This window comes from Crotalus tigris, unplaced genomic scaffold, assembly GCF_016545835.1.
Source record: "Crotalus tigris isolate CLP2741 ecotype Arizona unplaced genomic scaffold, ASM1654583v1 scf7180000020990.9691751010:1144802, whole genome shotgun sequence".
Classification (NCBI taxonomy): Eukaryota; Metazoa; Chordata; class Lepidosauria; order Squamata; family Viperidae; genus Crotalus; species Crotalus tigris.
This window is the reverse complement of record NW_024098300.1, coordinates 2288-25132: the sequence shown is the minus strand read 5'-3', so window position 1 is coordinate 25132 and position 22845 is coordinate 2288. Positions and strand designations below refer to the sequence as shown.

At 47.2% G+C, this 22845-nt stretch overlaps 1 protein-coding gene across 1 annotated transcript; it reads left to right on the top strand.

The window, feature by feature from the left end:
• The first annotated feature begins 1932 nt into the window (after window positions 1-1932).
• On the top strand, window positions 1933-18898 carry RELB (RELB proto-oncogene, NF-kB subunit). The gene is made up of 12 exons (XM_039369215.1): window positions 1933-2160; window positions 7513-7569; window positions 8088-8096; window positions 8814-9343; window positions 10146-10303; window positions 11746-11837; window positions 12764-12895; window positions 14855-14959; window positions 15351-15566; window positions 15965-16033; window positions 16800-16877; window positions 18178-18898. The coding sequence occupies exons 1-12, from the start codon at window positions 2103-2105 to the stop codon at window positions 18522-18524; spliced, it is 1851 nt and encodes a 616-aa protein (XP_039225149.1). The 5' UTR covers window positions 1933-2102; the 3' UTR covers window positions 18525-18898.
• Window positions 18899-22845: the final 3947 nt, after the last annotated feature.

The following is a 22845-nucleotide window of genomic DNA, read 5'->3' as shown; positions in this document are numbered from 1 at the left end:
CCTTTCGCACCGTAATGTGGAGAGAAGCGGCGCGGCCGATTACCGTAGTGATGGATTTGCCTGTCTGGGATGGCCGCCCAAGGAGGGGGAAGGAAGTATGGCAGGGGGGCTCTTCCCCACTTAGAGGGTCCGCCCTGGCTAATGCTCCCCGATCGCCTCTTGAGACTCCGAGCAAAACCTCCGCAAGAAAGGAGCCAACAGTTTTCTATAGGAGGGGTCTCTGGTGCCCTCTGAGCTTGGCTGTTTTCTTGCAGACCTTTCATTACCCAACTAGGGAACATCATCAGTGCAGCGTAGAGGAGGAGAAGGGAGAAGGAAAAGGAGAGACTCTAGAACAGGGATAGGCAACCTTGGCTCTTTTATGACTGGTGGACTTCAACTCCCAGAATTTCTGAGCCAGCATGGGGGAACTTTGGCCCCCTCATGACTCATGGACTTCAACTCCAAGACTTCCTCAGCCAACATGGGGGAACTATGGCCCTTTCATGACTTGTGGACTTCAACTCCCAGAATTCCTGAACCAGCCATGCTGAGGAGAAAGGGAGAGGTTTCCAAGCTGAGCCATGCTGGCTTAGGAATTCTGGGAGTTGACGTCCACAAGTCATAAAAGAGCCAAGGTTGCCTACGCCTGCTTTAAGGGAATTTATTTTGCATATAAATCTACATTTAAATGTATATTACAACCATCCCTTTAGCTACAAATAGTCTCCTCCCTTGGTGTTTTTAACTTTGGAATTCACAACCTCCCTCATCTATCAATTACAAAATTAAAAATATCAATCAAGGAGAACATTTGTAGCCCAGGGTTGGAATGAGGACTTTCACTTCAACTCCTCACATTTAAAACTCCCACTTCCCCCTCAAACTCCTCCCCCAAAACAACTAAAAATAACACTGCAAGTATTTTCAAACTGAATTTCAACATAACCTTCTAATCCATTCCAGAAGATGCAAAGGCAAGGCCGCCCTCTAATAATAGTAGTAGTAGTAATAATAATAATAATAATTGTCAATAAGAAAGACAAAAAAGTCTGGATAGTGGACATGGCAGTGCCTGGAGACAGTAGAATAGACGAGAAAGAACTGGAGAAGATAACAAAATACAAAGACCTACAAATAGAAATAGAAAGACTGTGGCAAAAGCAAGCAAGGGTAGTACCAATAGTCATAGGCGCCTTGGGTGCAATCCCAAAACAACTGGAGCACCACTTGAACACCATTGGCATTGACAAATTCGCTATTAGTCAATGGCAAAAGGCAGCCTTACTAGGAACTGCTTCCATCCTGCGACGATATCTGTAATACCATCAAACATCCACATCTGCTATCCCAGGTCCTGGGTAAGGACTCGATAGGTAGACAGAATGCCAAATCCAGTCTGAACATCTGGCTGACTGTGCGATGATCCATAATTAATAATAATGAAGAGGAGGAGGAAGGGACCTTGGAGGTCATCTAGTCCAACCCCATGTTCAGGCAGGAAACCCTATACCATTTCAGACAAGTAGATGTCCAGTCTCTTCTTAAAAACTTCCAGTGTCGGAGCACCCACCGCTTCTGGAGGCAGGTGGTTCCACTGGTTAATTGTTCTAACTGTCAGGAAGTTTCTCCTTAGTTCTAGGCTGCTTCTCTCCTGGAAGAAGTCGCCTTCATTGGGAAAAGGGGCTCCTGAAATCTCTATGCAAGTAGAAACCAAAAATAATAAAAAAAAAGCCCAAATTCACCATCCAGTTTCCTTGGAAGCGCAGGTCGCTTTTTTTTTTTTCTTCTTTCCCCTCCCTTCCTCCCTCCCTTCCCGAGGCTGCTTTTCCTTTTTCCTTTTTTTTTTTTAAATAAGGTCTCCGCTTTGGCCCCGCCCCTTTTCGGGCTCGGCTGGGGCTTTCCCGTTCCAAGAAGTCTGACCTCATCGGGGGCTCCTCCAATCAGGAAGCGGCAGCCGGCCCAGCAGGGGGAATTCCGAGAACCCTGGGCTCCGTTCGGGACCCAAAAGGACTTTTTCTTTTGCTTTTTTTTTTTTAAAAAAAAGGGAAGCGAAGAAGAAGAAGAAGAAAAAACTCTGAACGATCTTCGGGGCTGCGGGGATTGTGGGCTCCGCCGGGGCAATGAACAGCCTGGGACGGAGCCGGCGGCCGCAGCCGGAGATGCTGTCTGCTTCTCTAGGTAGGCGGGGGCCGGGAGAGAAAGTGGCCGGGCTGCGGGGGTGGCCGGAGCTGAGCTTAGGGCCACGCTGGCTCCTCCGGGCTGGGAAGAGGCAGCCGGGCCTGGGCAACGGGCGAGGGTCCCTCTCTCCCCCCCACCACTCGTGCTTTTCTTTTCCTGCCTCGGAAAATGCAAGCAATTCCCAGAACAATTGCTGTCCTCGACTTACAGCGGTTCATTTAGTGACCGTTCAAAGGAACAACAGCACTAGAAGAAGTGACTCCTGTTTTTTTTTGCTTAACGACCGTTGCAGCGTTCCCCCCCCCCCGACAGGTGGTCAAAACTTCAGAGGCTTAGCCACTGCTTCGTATTTACGACGGTTGCAGCGTCCCGGGGGTCGTGCGATCCCCTTTTGCGTCCTTCTGACAAACGAAGTCACGGAGGGGGGGGGGAAGATGGGTTCACTTAACAATGGAGTCACTAGCTCAAACCACGACAGCGATCTGCTTAAGAGCGGTGGGCAGGAAAGTTGTAAGAGAGGGGGCAAAACTCATGTAAGAAACTTTCTCTCCCTTAGCAACGTACATTTTGGGCTCACTTGAGGTCGTAAGTTAAGGACCACCTGTAATCAGTGGGACGGCGTGCCTCCAGAAGTTGTGGGGTGGTGCAACCCTGGAGGTTTTGAAGAGGACAAATTGGACCACCACTTGTCTGCGAGGGGAGAGGGTTTGCTGCTTTTAGCAGGGGGTTGGACTAGAAGACCTCTGAGGTTCCTTCCAGCTCTATTGTTCTGTTCTAATTTCCAAGAATTGCCTTGTTTCCTCGGCTGGCTTTTGCAGATGAGTCTTGTCACAGGAGAAGGGGCTTCTTAAGCGGCCCTCCCACCCATATCTCGTCATTTGGAAATAAATTGTTGCAAAAGAAGATTGGGCTAACTATTTTTCTAGCTTCACTTTCCACCTGTGTTTGCTTGTGAACGAGGGATATTAAAGTTTGCCGGTATTCAGTGGTAGCCTCTGCTCCTGGGTGGGCTATATAAAATGAGAGCCACCCCCCCACACACACTAGCACTGAAGATATTGCCTAGTTTGGTAATGAAACATCTGCAAGAAAGCCACCAGGCTCAAAGAGCACCAAGGAACCTCACAGTCCTTCTCTTCCTCTTCCTCTTCCTCTTCCTCCTCCTCTCCAAAGCCTCACTCCCTTCTAGCACCGATGACATTACTTAGTTTGGTAAAGAAACATCTACAAGAAAATAACCAAGCTTAGGGAGCACCAAGGACCTTACAGTCCTCCTTCTCCTTCTCCTTCTCCTCCTCTTCACAAACATCACTCTCTTGTATTACTGATGATGTTACCTAGTTGGGTAATGAAATGTCAGCAAGAAAACCACTCTCAAAGAACACCAAGGACCCCACAGTTCTTCTTCTCCTCCTCCTCCTCCTCCTCCTCCTCCTCCTCCTCCTCCTCCTCCTCCTCCTCCTCCTCCTCCTCCCCCCCACAAACTCCACTCCCTTCTAGCACTGATCATGTTGCCTAGTTGGGTAATGAAAGGTCTGCAAGAAATCAAGGACGCACAGAAAGCACCAAGGTCCTCAAACTCCTCCTCCCTCCCTCCCTCCCTCCCTCCCTCCCTCCCTCCCTCCCTCCCTTCTTCTCCTCTATGCTGCAAATCCCATTCCATCTTAGCACTGATGATGATGCCTAGTTTGGTGATGAAAGGTCTGCAAGACAATAACCAAGCACAGAGAGCACCCAGGGCCCCATAGGGCTTTCTTTCTTTACTGAATGTCTCATTTTACAATATCTTTGGACTGTCTTGATCCAAAGACTCTGAGTGATGTACAACAAAGTGTGTGTGTGTGTGTGTGTGTGTGTGTCAGGGAGAGAGGTTACAAAAGTGGGATATAAATTACAAAATCGTGGCGTCTTTGGTGCTCTCTGAGCTTGGTGGTTTTCTTGCAGAGAGCATCAAGGACCTTATAGTTCCACTCCGGGTTACAAATATTCTCCTGTATTGGTTAAATTACATCATTTATTGAATCCTTCCACCTTGCTGCTGCCAGTCTTTTCTTCCTGTGACAAATGGCTTACAGGTTGGAAGAAAGACTTTGGAATTGGTTTTCCTGTTACCGGATCCTTGAAAATGGCGTGTGGTTTTATGTACCTGTTTCTTGCTATTTGTATATATTGAGCATTTGTATTGTGTTTAACTGGAATTGTGGCTGTAAGCCCTGAGAGAGTTGCCAGAGTGGACAATCTATGCAAATAATACAAGATGCATGATTTTGGGGCTCTGGGTTGGCTCCAAGTCCAGTTAATGGGCCTTGAATGAGTTTTAATGAAAAAGCAACTTATATCCAATACCAAGCAGTATTCCAGTATCTCAGGGGCTGCCCCAAAGAAGAGGGAGTCAAGCTATTCTCCAAAGCGCCTGAAGGCAGGACAAGAAGCAACGGATGGAAACTAATCAAGGAGAGAAGCAACTTAGAACTAAGGAGAAAGTTCCTGACAGTGAGAACAATTAACCAGTGGAACAACCTGCCTCCAGAAGCAGTAAATGCTCCAACACTGGAAGTTTTTAAGAAGAGACTGGACAGCCATTTGTCTGAAATGGTGTAGGGTTTCCTGCCTGAGCAGGGGGTTGGACTAGATGACCTCCAAGGTCCCTTCCAACATCATCATCATCATCATCATCATCATCATCATTATTATTATTATTATTATTATTATTATTATTATTATTATTATCCTCACCAAAGTCATTTGCTCCACCTCAAATACAAAACTAAGGCTGAGTTCACAAAATAACAGAAGGCTAAAATAGGTTTTCGTGTATCACTGATAGTCCTCAACTTACGACCACAGTTTGAAACCAGAATTTCCGTTCCTGAACAAGGCAGCAGTCGGGCCACTTTTGCCCCATTTTACGACTTTTTCTTGCCACCATTATTAAATGAATCACTGCAGCTGTTAAGTTAGTAACACGGTTGTTAAGTGAATCTGGCTCCCCCGTGGACTTGGCTTGCCAGCAGGTCGCAAAAGGGGATCACGTGACCCCGGGGGGGGGACGCTGCGACCGTCATAAATATGAGACAGTTGCCAAGTGATTTAATTTTAAGGGGATGTCGCAAAGCTCGTCAGTGTGAAAAACGGTCGTAAGTCACTTTTTTTCAGCGCCGTTGTAACTCTGGATGGTCACTAAACAAAATGTTGTAAGTTGAGGACTACCTGAATTTACAACAGCTTACAACCATGTGTTTACTGACTGTTAGAAGTTACAAGTGCACTGGAAAAAGTAACCTATGAGAGGTCCTCACGCTTAGCAACCGTTGCAGCATTCCCAGGGCTGTGGGATTAACATTTGGGAGCTTGGCAAACAGCATGTGTGAGGGTTGTGGCGTCCCAGGTGTCCTGTGATCCCCGTTTCCTTCTGATAAACAAAGTCAAGGACCCTCAGGTATGGTGGCTGCCTTGAGGCATGATATAAATCAGAGGCCCCCAATCTTTTGGGAACCAGGGACCAGTTGCATGGAGAAAGGTTTTTCCATGGACCGGAGAGTGCGTGGTTTTGTGTGCTGCCTGCATCCCATTTGATGTCCTCTCCAGAGCAGGCCTATCATCAGTTTACACTCTGTTGATGAAAGCCCAGATGCACTGGGCAGGCCATGTTGTAAGGATGCCAGATCATTGCATCCCTAAACAGCTCTTCTATGGTGAGCTGTCTCAAGGAAAGCGATCGCACGGGAGGACAAAAGAAGCGATACAAAGACATGCTGAAAGCCTCTCTCAAGTCCCTGGATATTAACACCATCTCTTGGGAACTTCTGGCGCATGATCGACCGACATGGCGCACCTTGGTGTACCAGGGTTGCCAGACATATGAACACAGAAGGACAATCTTGGCACAAGAGAAGCGAGCACTCTGCAAAGCCAGAGCTGTAAATGCTGAAGTAACAGTGTCTACATTTCTTTGTTCAGTATGTGGCAGAACATTCCGTGCTAACATCGGTCTTATCAGCCACCTACGGACACATAATCTACAAGATGTCAAGGTCCTCATCGAAAATCGATGGACGAACAACAACAGCATCCCATGGATGGGGCTTTGCTTGTTTATGCGGACCAGTTGCTGGCATGCTGTGGGCCGGTACTGGTCCACAGACAGGGGGTTGGGGATCACTGATCTAGGGTCTCCTGCTTGAGCAGGGGGTTGGACCTTCCAACTCTTGTTACTCTCTTCTGTAATCCCATGCCTTAGCAGAGTCCCAAAGACATGCTGAGATACTTCTGTGATTTAGCACAGAGGTCCCCAACCTTTTAGGCACCAGGGACCGGTTCCATGGAGAGGTTTTTCCATGGTTGTGTGGTTTTGTGTGCTGCCTGCAACCCACAAATGGGGCTTTGCTTGTTTGTGCGGTCTGATTGCTGGCATGCTGTGGCCCGGTACCGGTCCACAGACTGGGGGTTGGAGACCCCTGAAATCAATGAATAAATACATGACAAAGGTTTCATTTTGGCACAGGCTGTCGGATGAATCTGCAGGGAATCAGGCAAATGCAGAAAGTTGGTTTTAAAGTAAATTATAGCTACAGTAGTGGCCGAAATTGTGGAAACCTGTTGGGGAAAAGTGTACAGTAGAAATGCCACCTTTGGTTAAGTTTCCACCCATTTTTCTTCTTTATAACTGTAGCCTTGTTCACTTAATAGTACAATTTTACGTCGCTTTCTGGGCGACCAGTCAACTCTTTGCACCATTCCTTTAATTTTATTACATTTTACAAGCTCGCTCAATGAAAGAACACCCAAAAACCCAACCAACTTGATAGTGATCACATAACACACTGACAAATGTCCTCCTCTCAGCTTCAATACAGGACATCAATCATTGGATCCTACCTTGATCTGATTGGCCCATTGCCAAACAAGATGACACCTGATTGGGTCTCTAAACACTGATGCTCATTGGCTACAATCGGATAAAGGAAAGCGACCTGATATCAACCTAAGCAAGTTGTGCTTCCTTTTTCTGGTTATTTGGCTGTAACTTTTCATAGAATACAGTACAGATAATTGAACAAACTTTGTTGCATTACATTCTTGATTAAATTATCTTTCCACTGATATATACTTTTATGGTACTACCCCCCCCCCAAAGTGGTGTTATTAGCCATCAAACCTTAAAAATACACTTTTCCCAAAAGGTTTCCACAATTTTGGCCACTACTGTAGCCAAAGGTGAGCTTCTCATTCGATTTATGCCTGATTTATGAGAGGGAATCCAGACTGCAAGATCGAATCGTGAGGACAGGATGAACGCCTGCAAGAATCTTGCTCTGCTTTATTCTAATTTTTTCCTTATTTTCTTTACAGCCCCCCTGCTTGCAGCTTCCAGCTTATCCACGATGCAGCCGACTGGAGAGACTTCTGGTAAGGATTTTCAGCGTCTTGCTTTGAAAGGCAGTCCTCGACCTACGACCCTAACCGGGCCCCAAATTTCTGTTGTTAAGTGAGACTTTTTTTTAAAGTGAGTTTTGCCCCCATTTCACAACCTTGCTTGCCACAGTTGTTCAGGGAATCGTCGTTCAGTGAGGAGCACGGTTGTTAAATGAACCTGCCTTCCCCTGCTGACTTTGCGGGTCAGAAAGTCGCAAAAGGGGATTGCGTGACCCTCGGCACACTGCGACCGTCATAAATATGAGTCAGTTGCCGAGCGCCTGAATTTTGATCACCTGGCCGTGTGGTCGCTCCAAAGGTCGTAACTATGAAAAACGGTCATAAGTCACGTTTTTGCAGTTTGGTCACTAAACGGACTCTTGTAAGTTGAGGATCAGCCGTATTCCAATCTTGTCAACGGCTGAGCTAAATGAGAAGCTGATGTGGGTGCTTGCAAACATGAGGAATAGATAGTACCTCATATAATAATATTTCCCCTTTTTCTTTTGCAGATGAACTAGGTAAGCACCTGGGGGGGGCTTTAAAGAGGGGTGCTGCCAAGGACAGGTAAGGAAATTATTCTTGACCTAACTGAGTTATTATTCTGCATCTCCATGAAAGGGCTGGGCGGGTGAGGTCATCCATCTGAATAGGAAGAACCAGAATAGTCATCAACTGATCAGGCCCTGTTTTTATATAGGACCCCTTAAATTGTGGGGTCCTTGGTGCTCTCTGAGCTTGGGGGTGTTCTTCCAGATGTTTCATGACCAAACTCTGTAACATCATCAATGCTAGGTGATGATGCTAGCACTGATGATGTTACCTAGTTGGGTCAAGAAAACCACCAAGCTCAGAGAGCACCATGGAACCCACAGTCATCATCGTTGTCCCCCCCCTCCTCCTCCTCTTTCTCCTCCCCCTTTCTAGCACAGATGATGTTACCCAGTTGGGTCACGAAACATCTGCAAGAAAACCACCAAACTCAGATAGCACCAAAGGACCCCACAATTCAGGAAAAGCTGGTTAAACAAGCTATGGGTGCTGGATGTGGTCTCCTGTGGTTTTTTTTTTTTTTTTTTTTTTGCATGCTTCGCAAGTTATCTGAATCTAAGTTGTGGTTTCCAAGCCATGATTTATGAGGACTCACCTAATTTGCAGCTCAGCCAACAAAGCAGAGCATGGATGAACGAGTGGGTCCCAACTGCTGGACCAGCCTTTCTCTTCTCTTCCTCTTCTAGCAATCATAGATGAGCTGATTAAAGAAGATGGTTTTGATGAGGAGCCAGGATCCGCCCGGGCCAGTCTGAACGGGCCGGCCAAGCTGATTCCCAGAAGCACCAACTTTACCCCCCGAGGCGAGATGCAGATAGCTGGAGGGATGAGCCTCTTGCAGAACGGGCTGGAGCCTTTCGGGGTCCCAGCCCCCCCTGCCCCGAATTCCCCCCGAGATTCCTTCCCCTCCCAGCTGTCCCAGAGCCTCAATAACTTGTCCTTGCGGTCCCAGCTGATCTCAAGGGGGATGCCCCCCCTTCCCCCTTCCCCCAGCCAGGACTTGAATGCTCCTTGGCCAGATCCCGGTCCTTCGGGGGCCCCCACGGGGGGCCCAGAGCCCCTGGAAGACGCCATGCGGGACCCCCCCGAGCTGGTGATCATCGAGCAACCGAAGCAGCGAGGGATGCGCTTCCGGTACCAGTGTGAAGGACGGTCCGCCGGGAGCATTCTGGGCGAAGGGAGTAGCGAGACGAACAAAACGCTGCCCACCATTGAGGTGAGCGGCCTGGGGAGGGGGGTGGAGTTAAAGGGCAAGCTCTGCCCAGGGAGGGAGGGGCTTAGAATGGAGAAGCCATTCTGAATCCAGGTGTGCCCTCCAGGTGTTGGGATAAGGTGGATTGCAAGTTGACTGGGAGGCGTCTGCTTTTCTTCCTGGGACTGATGGATAAACAAAAACGCTGTTTTTTTATAAACTATCATATTTCCCCCAAAATGAGACCCAGCTGGAAAATAAGCCCTAGCATGATTTTTTTCAGGATGCTCGTAATATAAGCCCCACCCCAAAAATAAGCCCCAGCGGAAATGGTCAACGGTTTACAGAGTCAGCCTGTTGCCCCCCAACAATCTGAGTCCTCATTTTAATGACCTTGGAAGGCTGGAAGGCTGAGTCAACTTTGAGCCGGTCAGGATCGAACGCCAGGCTGTGGGCAGAGTTAGCCTGCAATACTGCATTCTAACCACTTCACCACCACGGAAGGAAGGAAGGAAGGAAGGAAGGAAGGAAGGAAGGAAGGAAGGAAGGAAGGAAGGAAGGGCAATAGCACTTAGACTTATGCAGTGCTTTACAGCCCTCTCTAAGCTGTTTACAGAGTCAGCATATTTGCCCCCAACAATCTGGGTCCTCATTTTACCAACCTGGGAAGGGTTGGAGGCTGAGTCAAACTTGAGCCGGTCAAGATCGAACTGCTGGCTGTAGGCAGAGTTAGCCTACCATGCTGCATTCTAACCATTGCACCACCGTGGATAGTCTTGAACTTTTCTTGGCGGGTGGCATCTGACACACCAGGTTGTTTCTCCAGCTGCAAAACTTTGAGGGCATCCCAGAAGTGAAAGTGACAGCTTGCTTGGTCTGGAAGGACTGGCCTTATCGGATCCACCCCCACAGCCTGGTAGGCAAGGACTGCAACAACGGGCTGTGCGAAGTGATCCTGAAGCCTCGAATCAACGCCAGGCACAGGTATGGCCCTGTCTTTGGGGTGGAGCGTTTGGGGATTTGAAACGATGATGGCCATTGGTTTTGGGGCCTTCACACCACTGAGGTATACCCAATGGTGTACCCCTGGCCATAACCCAAATCCGGCAACCGTCCTTCCTATGTTTTTAGTCTCCAGGCCTTTAATCATCTTTGTTGCTCTTCTTTGTACTTTTTCCAAAGATGTTGAGACTTTGGAAAAAAATGTGCAGAGAAGTGCAACGAAGATGATTAAAGGCCTGGAGACTAAAAATATATGAAGGACGGTTGCCAGATTTGGGTCTGGCCAGTCTAGAGAAAAGAAGGACTAGGGGGGGACATGATAGCAGCATTCCAGTAGTTGAGGGGTTGCCGCAAGGAGGAAGGGGGTCCACCTCTTCTCCAAAGCCCCTGAAGGCAGGACAAGAAGCAACGGATGGAAACTCATCTAGGAGAGAAGCAACCTTGAACTAAGGAGGAATTTCCTGACAGTGAGAACAATCAACCAGTGGAACGACTGGCCACCAGACGTTGTGGGTGCTACAAAACTGGAAGGTTTTTAAGAAGAGACTGGACAACCATTTGTTTGAAATGGTGCTTGAACAGGGGGTTGGACTAGAAGACCTCCAAGGTCCCTTCCAGCTCTATTCTGATTGATTGGGTGACATAATAGCAGTCTTCCAATATCTGAGGGGCTGCCCCAAAGAAGAGGGAGTCAAGCTCTTCTCCAAAGCACATGAAGGCAGGACAAGAAGCAACGGATGGAAACTCATCTAGGAGACAAGCAACCTGGAATTAAGGAGGAATTTCCATCTGTTACTTCTTGTCCTGCCTTCAGTGCTTTGGAGAGAGCTTGACTCCCTCTTCTTTGGGGCAGCCCCTCAGATATTGAAACACTGCTCTATCTCACTTAACAGTGGAAAGTTTGGGTTCAATTGTCGTAATTCAAGAACTTACAAAAGGATCCTTGCTTTCATCGTGGACTTTCTGTTTTCTCATATCCTGGACATAAACTGTTTCAACGTCCCCTCCCAGGATGCTGCTATAGGGCAATTGCGTGCCAAAATAACAACACTAAAATAAAATTATTCCCTCCCCCCCATGCCATCACTCTGTTAAACACCTAACACAGCACTATCTTAGGCCCAAAGATATTTACCCATGTAGTAGGGCTGCATGGCTGTTGTCCTCCTGCTTTATCTTATCCATCTTCTCATCTTTTTCATCTTCTCCTCTTTCCTACCACCATCTCCTATTGGTAGCTTACGGTTTATCGCTTGTTGTTTGTATCTTAACGATTTATGGTGTTATCTTATGATTTACGATCGATGACTTATCACTTGCTTGTTTGCACCAGAGGCCAATTCCTTTGTGTCCAATCACACTTGGCCAATAAAGAAGATTCTGATATTCTAATCTAACATTCCAATTGTCGTCTGCTTTGACAGTTTTAACAACCTTGGGATCCAGTGTGTGAAGAAGAAAGACATAGAGGAAGCCATCGAGAAAAAGCTACAGCTTGGAATTGACCCTTTCAAAGGTGAGTAGAAGAACTCTCTCTCAGGCCCAAAATAAGCCTTGGGAAGCGAAGGGGGAGAAAGCAATGAAGTTGGTTTCTCATGCAGTGAGTCCTCAACTTATGACCGATTGCTTAGCATCTGTTCCAAGTTATGACCTACCTGAAAAAGAGGAGTCCCTCTTTGAGGGAGGTGAATGGTACAGAAAGGTGGAAATAAATAAATACATACATATTCCGTTCCCTGGTCTCAAACAATGTCACTATGTGCACACGCACACAAACACGCATATACACAAGACAACAACCCAGACTCAGTTGTTTTACACAGGCATCTCAGCAGTGGTAGTTCCAAGCTGGATCCTTAATTCACCACAACAACAAATTTCTCGATTTCGCCTAGGCCAGGGGGAGGCAACCTTGGCTCTTTTATGACTCGTGGACTTCAACTCCCAGAATTCCTGAGCCAGCCATGCTGAGGGGAAAGGGAAAGGTTTCCATGCTGAACCATGCTGGCTCAGGAATTCTGGGAGTTGAAGTCCACGAGTCATAAAAGAGCCAAGTTTGAAGACCCCTGGTTTAAATATTTAAATGTTTTTTCCTCACGGTCACGTGATCAAAATTCAGGCATTTGGGCAGGGTAGGCAACCTTGGCTCTTTTATGACTCGTGGACTACAACTCCCAGAATTCCTGAGCCAGCCACGCTGAGGGGAAAGGGAGAGGTTTCCCAGCTGAGCCGTGCTGGCTCAGGAATTCTGGGAGCTGAAGTCCACGAGTCATAAAAGAGCCAAGGTTGCCTCCCCCTGGCCTAGGATGTGCTGAATGAATCCCAGGTTACAAACCTCTGTCCTGGAGGCTAGTTTTGTTTTTTCTGTATGCATACTACATACGAGTATTCTGCTGTGTGCTCTGCTTGGTCCACCTATCCTCTCTTGCTCTTTCTGTGTAGCTGGTTCACTGAAGAATCATCAAGAGGTTGACATGAACGTGGTCCGGATCTGTTTCCAGGCCTCTTATCAGGACTCTATGGGGAAAACATGGCATCTGAATCCTGTCCTCTCGGAAGCCATCTTTGACAAAAGTAGGTAGAGTTTAAAGAGGCCAAGGTTGATTTCAGGGGAAAAAGGAAGAAAGGAAGCAAGGAAGGAAGGAAGGAAGGAAGGAAGGAAGGAAGGAAGGAAGGAAGGAAGGAAGGAAGGAAGGAAGGAAGGAGGAAAGGGAGAGAGAGGGAGGAAGGAAGGGAGGAAGGAAGGAAGGAAGGAAAAAAGAAAGGGAGGGGGAGGAAAGGGAGAGAGAGGGAGGGAGGAAGGAAGGAAGGAAAGGAAGGAAAAGAGGGAGGGAGATGGAAGGAAAAGAGGGAGGAGAGGAAAGGGAGGAAGGGAGGGAGGGAGGAAGGAAGGAAAACGGAGGGGGAAGAAAAGAGAGAGGGTGGGAGAAAGGAAGGAATGAAGGCAGGGAGGGAGGAAGGAAGGAAAAGAGGGAGGGGAGGAAAGGGAGGGGGGAGGGAGAGGAAGGAAGGAAGGAAGGAAAAAACTAATGGCAAGTTATATATACATTTTGAGGATGTCAGAAGTTAGAAAGGCAATGCTGTTTGCGGTGCTATTATTTATTGTTTTGGGGAAGTTCTGACGGTTTTTTTTTGGGGGGGGGGCAGAGTTGTATGTTCCCTTAAAAGAAAAAAAAACCCACCAGGAAATGTAGTATAAGAAAGGGCTGTTTTTAGTGATTTGGTTTTGAAACAGACAGAAAGGAAACAAAACTGCAGTGAAAATAGCCTTTTTCTTTCTAGTGAAAAACGTGTTCTGAAAAAAAAAAAAAACCCGCCAAGGCTGGTATGGTTTTTGTTATCTGGCGGTCAATAAACAAGAAACTTTATGCATCATTACGCAATTGTGGTGGGTTTTTCGCTGTTGTCCTCCCCTTGTCGCCCCTTGAAATGTTATTGTCCTTGGGTGTATTTGGGGGTCTGTACTGAAGTCTGTGCAGGGTTTTCTGCAAACCAACATTTCCCTGACATGGGTCCAGTTGAGGGTTGGTTGGTATGTGTGTGTATGTGTGTGTTTTTGTGTTTATGTCTGGTGAGTCACTCACAAGGACCAAAGCTTTATTCTTCCAAGTTTTCAGGCTGGAGCCAATATCAAAAACTTCTCTCTCAAGAATGGAGAATGGAGAGAGACAGATTCCCTGGGGACTGTCTCAAAGGTGCTTTTTCAAAAGGCAGCTGGACTGTATTCTTTTTTTCCTTTGAGGAAGAAAGAGAAGATATTTCACTGTTCATGGAAGAAGCTTCATCTGTTCTGGCTGGATAGAGGCGGCGAAGATAGAAAGACTAGTTCTGACATCATCCAGCCAGAACGGATGAAGCTTCTCTGATGAACAGCGAAACATCTTCAAGGAAAAAAAAAAACAAAGTCAGTTTTCCAAAAGCATCATTGAGAAAACCAGGACTTGGATGACTAAGAGCAGTGGTGGCGAACCTTTTAGAGACCGAGTGCCCAAACTGCAACCCAAAACCCACTTATGCATCATCAGGTGCTGGGTGGGTGTGGCCCATTGGGTGGGTATGGCCCATTGGGTGGGCGTGGCTGCGGTGATAACGGCAGGCTGGGTGGGACTAAAAAGTTCAATCAATCAATTCCAACTTTGCAAGATCTTTTTTTTTCCTGCGAGAAGTTGAAATTGACTGATTGATTGAACCTTTTTTTTTTTTTTTTGTACACGGCGGCGGAAGCCTAAAGCAAAAAGGTTTTATAAAACCCAGCTGAAGGCCTAGGACTGGGGCGACGGGGCACGTGCCCACAGAGAGGACTCTGAGTGCCGCCTCTGGCACCCGTGCCATAGGTGACTAAGAGTCTCCATAGATATTTTCCTGAGGACGGGCACCAGCACAAGTTTGAAAGCTCAGAAAACTACATCTCTGGTCACAGTGACCGACTCAGATTAGATCCTGCAACGTTATCCTGAGACACGTATATTTGTCTTCATCGACTTATGCAGAGCGGGGGAAAAAACCTAATTCCTTCGCTTTCCCTCTGCACAGAATCCACAAACACATCAGAACTCAAAATCTACCGGATGAACAAAGAACAGGGAAGCTGCACGGGTGGCGAGGAATTTTATTTGCTGTGTGACAAAGTCCAGAAAGGTACCGGGGTGGGGTGGAGATGGGGGAAACTCCAGGGATCTTAAATACCCCCTCCCCAATCTACTAATTTGATCAAATCAGGTTCCCCTCTATAGTTCCAGGCACAGAACATGCTGGCTGGGGAATGCTGGGAGTTGAAGTCCACCCATCTTCAAGTTGCTGAGCTTGAGACACATGTTGTAGCTTTTAAAAGAAAAGCACCTTCAGAGGGAAAGCTCGTTGGTAGCTCTTTGCCCTCGTCGCTTTGCTGGCTGAGGAATTCTGGGAGTTGAAGTCCGCAAAGCTTGAAAAACCCTGATTGACAGGGCAGCCCAAGAAGGCAGGAGAAGGTAGAGTCCTTGAATTTTAGTTCCCAGCCATGCTAATCATTGCTTCTCCATCTGCTTGGCAGAAGACATCTCTGTTGTTTTCCGGAAAGATGCTTGGGAGGGCAGAGCTGATTTCTCACAAGCAGACGTCCATCGGCAGATTGCCATCGTCTTCAAGACCCCCCCGTACCAACACCTTGACATCCTGGAGCCCGTGGAAGTGGAGGTGTACCTGCGTCGCTTGACGGACAGTGTTTCCAGCGAACCATTCCCTTTCACCTACCTGCCCAAAGACACAGGTAAGACAGGAACCGGAGAAGCCACCCATTACAAGGAATCTTTGACTTACAACCATTTGTTTTACTCAAAAGGCGACTGGACTTGGAAGGATTTATGTTCTTTGCAGTCATCTGGTCATGAGTACTCTCTCTGAGAGTCGTTGAGGCCACCTGGAGGTTTATCTGTGCCCTCAGGGTCACCTGAGTAGCGCAAATAGGTGTGGCACCTTCCTGGAACTGCCGAAGGGACTTGTGTTGCAAACAGGTGGTGTCGTATAGACGGCCTCTTTGACCCCTCTTTCAAACCAGCGGTCCTCTTTGTCCAGAATGTGGACAGAATGTGGAGAAAGCGCCTTTGGGACAGCCCTGTCCTGGAGTAGGATCTTTCAGAATAAATGTACAGTTCTTTCTTTATACAGATACATACCGGGTGAATAAAAAACGGAAGCAAGGTATGCCTGACGTCCTGGAAGAACTTTCTGGTCCAGGTGTGTATCCTTTGGGGGTAAAAAGAGTGCAACATTGTGCTGGTAGAAATGGGTGGAGATTGTAGCAGATGACCAGGCTGAGCCCGAGGCAGGAGGGATCAAACACGTCATCAGCCATGAGTTGTTGCGAGCTCGCAAGAGATCTATGCCCATCTTGAAGGCCTCTCATATCTCCCGCTCATTTCCCTTGACTGTTAGTTGGCCAGATTCTTGTAGAGAGCTTAAGCGTGTGATCAATCTTGATATTCATTTGAACTGCCTGAATTTCCTGATTTCCCGGGCGCTTGAGAGGGATAACCTGCTCTTGGTTTTTTCTTTGATGTCCAGATCAAATTTTAAACTGCCAAAATGAAGCCACCTTTTGGCTTTGTCATTGGCCAAAAATACATCATTGTCGGTACATGTTTCTGGTAGTAGCCGACATACCGGCAGATGAGCCGGGCTCTATGTCTCTCCGCATTCACACAGGGTGTTGTTATCCACTAAAAGCCTACACTTGAGCATATTGGTCTTACGCTTAAATGCTCCAACCCTCAACCTATTCAGGGTCTTCCAAGTAGTATAACGGAGGTCAGATCCTTCGGCCACATCCTTGCTTGATGGTCTCCTTCCTCCATCTTTTAATTCGTTTTTGTTCTTGCGTCCCCTCAAGAATGTTTGTTCTTGACCTAAAGCCGTTCCTAGATCTGAGTCGGCGAGCTTGGAGCATGCCTGGGAAAAACCTGACCTCGATGCCCTGACATTAATATCCTGTCTCCTTCTCCAGATCCTCACGGGATTGAAGCAAAAAGGAAGAAGAAGAAACCTGACTATCTGGATCACTTCAACTTGACTCCTTCAGTAGGTCAGTGTGTGACGCCCCCTCCCCTCCCTTGGTCAGCGCATACTAGAACACTATCTCCTAACCGCGTGCATTTCCATTAACTTCAGATCCCAGAATTCCCAAGTCAACATGGCCACGGATGGGAATTCTGGGAACTGAAATCTATATAGTTGGAAGTGGTCAAGGTTGGGAAATACCCCCCTAGAAACATCTAAAGACCATTCTCCTGTGCTGAGTTGAAGTCCTGCATGATCCCTAGAAAGAATCTCACTCACGGGCTGGAGAGGTGTTGGGAAAATCCCAGCCAGACTGGAAGGAGGAGTTAAGCAGGGAACTAGCCTTGAATCTTTGGGCAGCCACAAGAGGAATAAGCCTTACTCCCACTAAGTTCTATAGAAACTTATCGGGTTGTTCCCAAGGGAAGGCAGGGGAGATTCTTGTAGTATAGACAGAACACAATAAAGTTGTCGTCATGGACCTTCCCCGAGTGGATCTGGTTTCAGGCACAAGCAGGAGAAAGTAAACGCCACTGGTGGCCATGGAAATGTCATCAAAGCCTCACCCATACGTTGCATGTAAAAGGGGCTGGGTTTTTATTGTGTGGTTGCATTGTTTCAGTCAGGGGTGTCAAACTGCCAGCCTGCGGGCTGGTTGCCTCATGCAGAGGCCACGCCCACCCCAGCTCTGGCAATGCAAAAAAAGTCACAATATGTTGCGACATGTGTGACGCGGCGAGTTTGACACCCATGGCTTAAGCTAACATCTGAGGCATGTTGATTCAAAAATTGTTGCCCTGTGATACACCGTTTTGCCCAGTTGAAGGTTACAAACAGACAAACAGAAGAGTTTTTAGTTCTACAGGTAGTTCTCAACTTAACAAGCCTTCGTTCAGTGACTGTTTGAAGTCACACTGGCACTGGGAAATGCGATTTACAACCATTTTTCATACTTAATGACGATTGCAGCATTCCTGTGATCACGTGATCAAAATTCAAAGGCTTGGCAACTGGCATGGACTTATGACGGTTGCAGTGTCCCAGGGTCACGTGGTCCCTTTTGCGACCTTCTGACAAGCAAAGTCAATGGGGAAGCCGGATTCACTTAACAACCATGATTCACTTAACAACTGTAGTGATTCACTTAAGAACCGAGGCAAGACAGGTCGTAAAACAGGGCCAAACTCACTTAACAATGGTTGGGGCTCAATTGTGGCCGTTAAGTCGACACTGTGCTCTTGCGGCGCTGATTTCAAGGGGAGGCAAACCGGAATGGCTAACGGACCTCTGGATTGCTAAACTCTGAATCCTTGTTTCGTTTGCAGACTTCTCCCTGCCCTCTCCGGAAGACAGGGGTTTCCTGGCCAGCATGGACCGCATCACTCTGCCGGACCTGTTTGAGGAATTTGGCCGGTTTTCCGGATTTTCACCCTACGGCGGCCCCAGCTTGAGCGACGTGGTCCTGCCTTCCGCTACGAACTATGCAGAACGAGCAGAACAGGAATTCTTGCTCGATGCTTATTCGGTCCACTCGGGCGTCACCGTCCCTCTGGCGCTGCCCGGGGACCCAGAACCCGAAGGGGTGGCAACCTTGGTGGGGAGCAGCATGTTCCCCAGTCAGTATAAAGAAGATGAAGAAGAACTAGAAATGGGGAACACCACAGCCGTGTGACGGAAGGGCCGCAGTCTCCATTTTGGACTCGGGAGAAAACCAACGAACGATTTATTTCTTGCTGACAACTCATGGAGGAAAAAGCTAGTAGAAATCTCTGCTGGGACAGCCCTCTGTGCGAGGAGAAGATGTGAAGAAACAGGGAAGGGAAGACGATTGCACTAACGGTGGAATAATGGAAGAGAGACTGCAGAATTAAGGGGGAAGGACTCCACGCACACGTCCTGTTTTCTCTTCCGCGGTTCTCCGTGTATCAAATCGGAGCAGCGAGAACAGGGTAGATCAGTGATGGCGAACCTTTTAGAGACTGAGTGCCCAAAAATTGGCCCTGTCCCCGCTCCACCCCCCTGCCCTGCCCCTGCTCTGCCCCCCATCCCTTGCCCCGCCTGCCCACAGGACCACTCACCGCCTCCGGGGCCCGCCCCAGATCATCCAGGCAGCCCAGCAGTGCCATGGCGGCCACACCCTCTGCCCGCGTCCTGCAGCATCAACTGCATGATGGGGTGTGAGGGCAGAGTCTTGCCTACGCTGCCTGGCTGCCGTGTCCTTGGCTGTGCTATCCGTGTGGGCCACACTCGAGGGCGACTCTCCTTCAGGGGGGCTGCTGGAGAGGAGGGGGTTGCAGGGGGAGGCAAGGCTGGGGCAATGGCACGTGTGGCTCCGAGTGCCGCCTTTGGCACCTGTGCCATAGGTTCGCCACCACTGGGGTAGATGTTTGAATTCCTGCTAAGCTGCGGGATGGTTTCGTTGCGTTTGGCTCCGTGTGATGCATGAACCTAGGCGGGAAAATAATACAGATAGTCCTTGACTTACAACCGCAACTGAGCCCAAAATTTCTGGTTGCTAAGCGAGACGCTTGTTAAGTGAGTTTTGCCCGTTTTTACAATCTTTCTTGCCCCCGTTGTTAAATGAGTCCCTTAACATGGTTGTTAAGTGAATCTGGCTTCCCCATTGCTTGTCAGGTTACAAAAGGGGATTGCATGACCCTGGGATATTGCAACCATGATAAATAGGAGTCAGTTGCCAAGTGTCGGAATTTTGATCGTGGGTTGCTGCAATGGTCTAAGTGTGAAAAACAGTCACACATCACTTTTCTCGGTGCTGTAACTTCAAACAGTTGCTAAATGAACTGTTGTCAAGTTAAGGACTATCTGTAGTTTAGGGCTTAGCATGAGGTTAAAGCACAACGGAGGATGGTAGGTCTAACAAATAGCACTTAGGGTTATATACCACTTCATGTTGCTTTACAGCCCCTCTCTAAGCGTTTACAGAGTCATCCTTGTCCCTCCAATAATCTGGGTCCTTATTTGACTGACCTCAGAAGGGTGGAAGGCTGACTCTACCTTGAGCCGGTCAGGATTGAACTGCTGGCAGTGGGCAGAATTAGCCTGCAATACTGCCTTGTAACCACTGCACGACCACGGCTCAAGTTATGCATGCCACTTTTTTCATACAACGTGTGTATCAGTCACTGAACTGTTTCTTAAAATGTGTGTGCACCCACGTATAAACCCCCCCCCCACATAAGTGCCTTTGGGCTATGCACAAATGATAGGGTTCCCCCCACCCACACACAAACACCCTCCAGGACAGTTAATCTTCTAGATCAATGGTTGAATATTTCTGGACTTCGTCCTCTTTTAATGGTTTCTACACACATGGCATAAAGGAGAGATGTGGTTGTACATGTCATGAGGTAATCGCACTGACGTTGGCAGGATGTATGTGACTTATTGTGTGACTTTACTGGATGCCTTTGCCTATATGTATGGCCAGAGTTAGCTAGTGTGTCACAAGGATAGGTGTACAAGGGTCTTTCAGAGGCTGTCATCACATCATCTTTGGTTATAAGAGGAGGGTCTTAATATGCCCACTGAGGACCTCAGTTCAAAATAAATGGGGAGTAAATACATATCATCATCACGATGCATGAGACAATATTTTATTGTGCTTCCAAGGAGTCTCTGACTACAGGTAGCCCTTGACTTACGACCACAATTGAGCCCAATTCATTTAAAGACTGCAGTGATTCGCTTAACAACCTTGTCGTAAAAAGGTGGTAAAACCGGGTGTGACTCACTTAACAAACACCTTGCTTTGCAGTGTATAGTCTGGTCCCCATTGTGTCGTAAGTTGAGGATTACTTGTATACGTGAATCTGTTTTTATATGGCATTGAACCACGAACCTAACCTCGCTGACAGTAGTTTTTTGAAAAAAGTTTAAATTGTGTTTTTGAGATTCTTTCTACCTGAAAAAATTACAAAGACTTATCTGGTGACTTCTGTGTGCAACGAATCATTATTCTCATTGTATTCCTAACTATATTTCTTCCCTCTCTTCCAAACAGGGTGTTCTATTTATGAATGGAGGTGATCTTTCTCTTTTTTTTTTTAGCTTTAAAGTGGACATTGCAACTTTTAGGTAGCCATGAAAAACAGTTCATAACGCAGAAACCTAGGATGGTGGATAGTTATTTTCCTATTGTTAAAAGTGTGTTATCCCATAACCCATAATAATCATCCACATCCATCTGGATTTGTTTCAGTTCCAGCCTGCATATATTCAGTTCCATCAAAAGGCCTAAGGATTACATATTTGTAAGCAATGCATAGAGGGGGAAAAAATTGCCTATCTTTTAAAAAAGCTGGATAAATGCCTCCAAATTCCAGATTTTTTCTGTAACTTTTTAACAACCTTCTCAGGCTTGTAAAGGAAAGGAAAGCTGAAGAAAAATGGTAAGCACAATTGTAAATTCACTTAATAACCACTTCACCTAATGACCAATTGGCAGTCCCAATGTGGTTGCTAAATGAGTATCAGTATTAAACCATGGGAAAGATTTATTTATAACATATTGGTGGATTGCCAAACTCTGAAAAGACTCTCGATGAATTTCTACAAACATAATAATAATTAAATAAGAAAATTAAGAAGGCACAAAAATAAGCCTGCATAATATATATGCCAGGCAGGATTCCAGAAGCTCTGCCATCTTGACTGATAGGGTGGAGCTGCTCAAATGCAATGGGTGGAAAGATTAATGTCTGAATAAGTATTTCTTTTTTAAGGTTTCTGGGTTGCTCCTACTTGAAAGCACTGCCGGTAAGATTCCCATTTGTGGAGTTCTTGATGCCTTTTGAGCTTGATGGTTTGGTTGCAGACGTTTCATTACCCAAGTAGGTAACAGCATCAGTGTGAGGGACGGTGGGGATTGCTACCTGTTTACAGGCTTTCCATCAGAAAAAAAGTAGTTTGCTTACATGCATCTTTCTCCCATGTGCACGCTTTCTGAAGCATGTGACACCTATATGCGGTTCCAATAGAAGAAAGAGAATTCCATTAAGTCCTTGATTTATAGAGATGGGAAGGCCTGGGGAAAAAATGGGAAAATAAAAAAAAAACAAAAAAACAGTTTTTTTCTGTTTTTTCCCAAATGGCTTTGGAAAAAAACGGAAAAAAACTCCTGTTTTTCCCCCCATTTTTCTGGGTTTTTTTTCCGGGCATTCCCATCTCTACTTTATGACCACAACTGAGCCCCGCGTTTCTGTGGCTAAGTGAGACATTTGTTAAGTGAGTTTTCTTGCCACAGTTGTTAAGTGAATCACTGCAGTTGTTAAGTTAGTAACACGGTTGTTAAGTGAACCTGGCTTCCCCCATTGACTTTGCTGATCAGAAGGTCGCAAAAGGGGATCACGTGACCCCAGGACACGGCGACCGTCATAAATACGAGTCAGTTGCGTCTGAATTTTGATCACATGACCATTGGTGACATTGCAACAGTCGCAAGTGTGAAACACGGTCATAAGTCATTTTTTGCAGTGCCATGATGATTTCGGTCACTAAATGAATGGCTGTAAGTCAAGGACGGCCTGTATCTGTAGCTCAGGATTGGATTTTGCATTTTGGAGGTCACAAAACTCCTGAAGATGCCAGGCTGGGGAATTCTGGGAGTTGAAATCCACACATCTTCAAATGGCCAAACTTGACTTAACACACCAGGAAAGCACCAGGTGGGGATATCTGACGTGGTTTCAGACAAAGGAACAATTCAGAACAGGATTCAGTCACAGCCAAACGTCTTCACAGGCGGCGCTCGGGATTCGAACCCGCGGAACGAAGGATGCTTTCTGCGCCTGCGCATCTCTGAACTAGTAGAAGCCCCGCCGCCGACTCGTTCGCGCCTGACCTGAACATGCTGAAGGGAGCCAACCCGAGCTTGGATTGGCTGACGCCCTCGCAGTCACATGACCTGTTTTGACCAATTCGAGGGCCGCAGGGAGGGTCTACTGTTGCGCGCTCTTTCCCCTCCTCGGTAGCTA

Excerpts from the sequence above, each read along its gene's own strand:
- RELB (XM_039369215.1), top strand. The coding sequence starts at position 2,103 with ATGAACAGCCTGGGACGGAGCCGGCGGCCGCAGCCGGAGATGCTGTCT. Across the intron at positions 2,161-7,512 it reads GATGCTGTCTGCTTCTCTAG|CCCCCCTGCTTGCAGCTTCC; the intron begins GTAGGCGGGGGC and ends TTTTCTTTACAG. Across the intron at positions 12,896-14,854 it reads GGAAGCCATCTTTGACAAAA|AATCCACAAACACATCAGAA; the intron begins GTAGGTAGAGTT and ends CCCTCTGCACAG.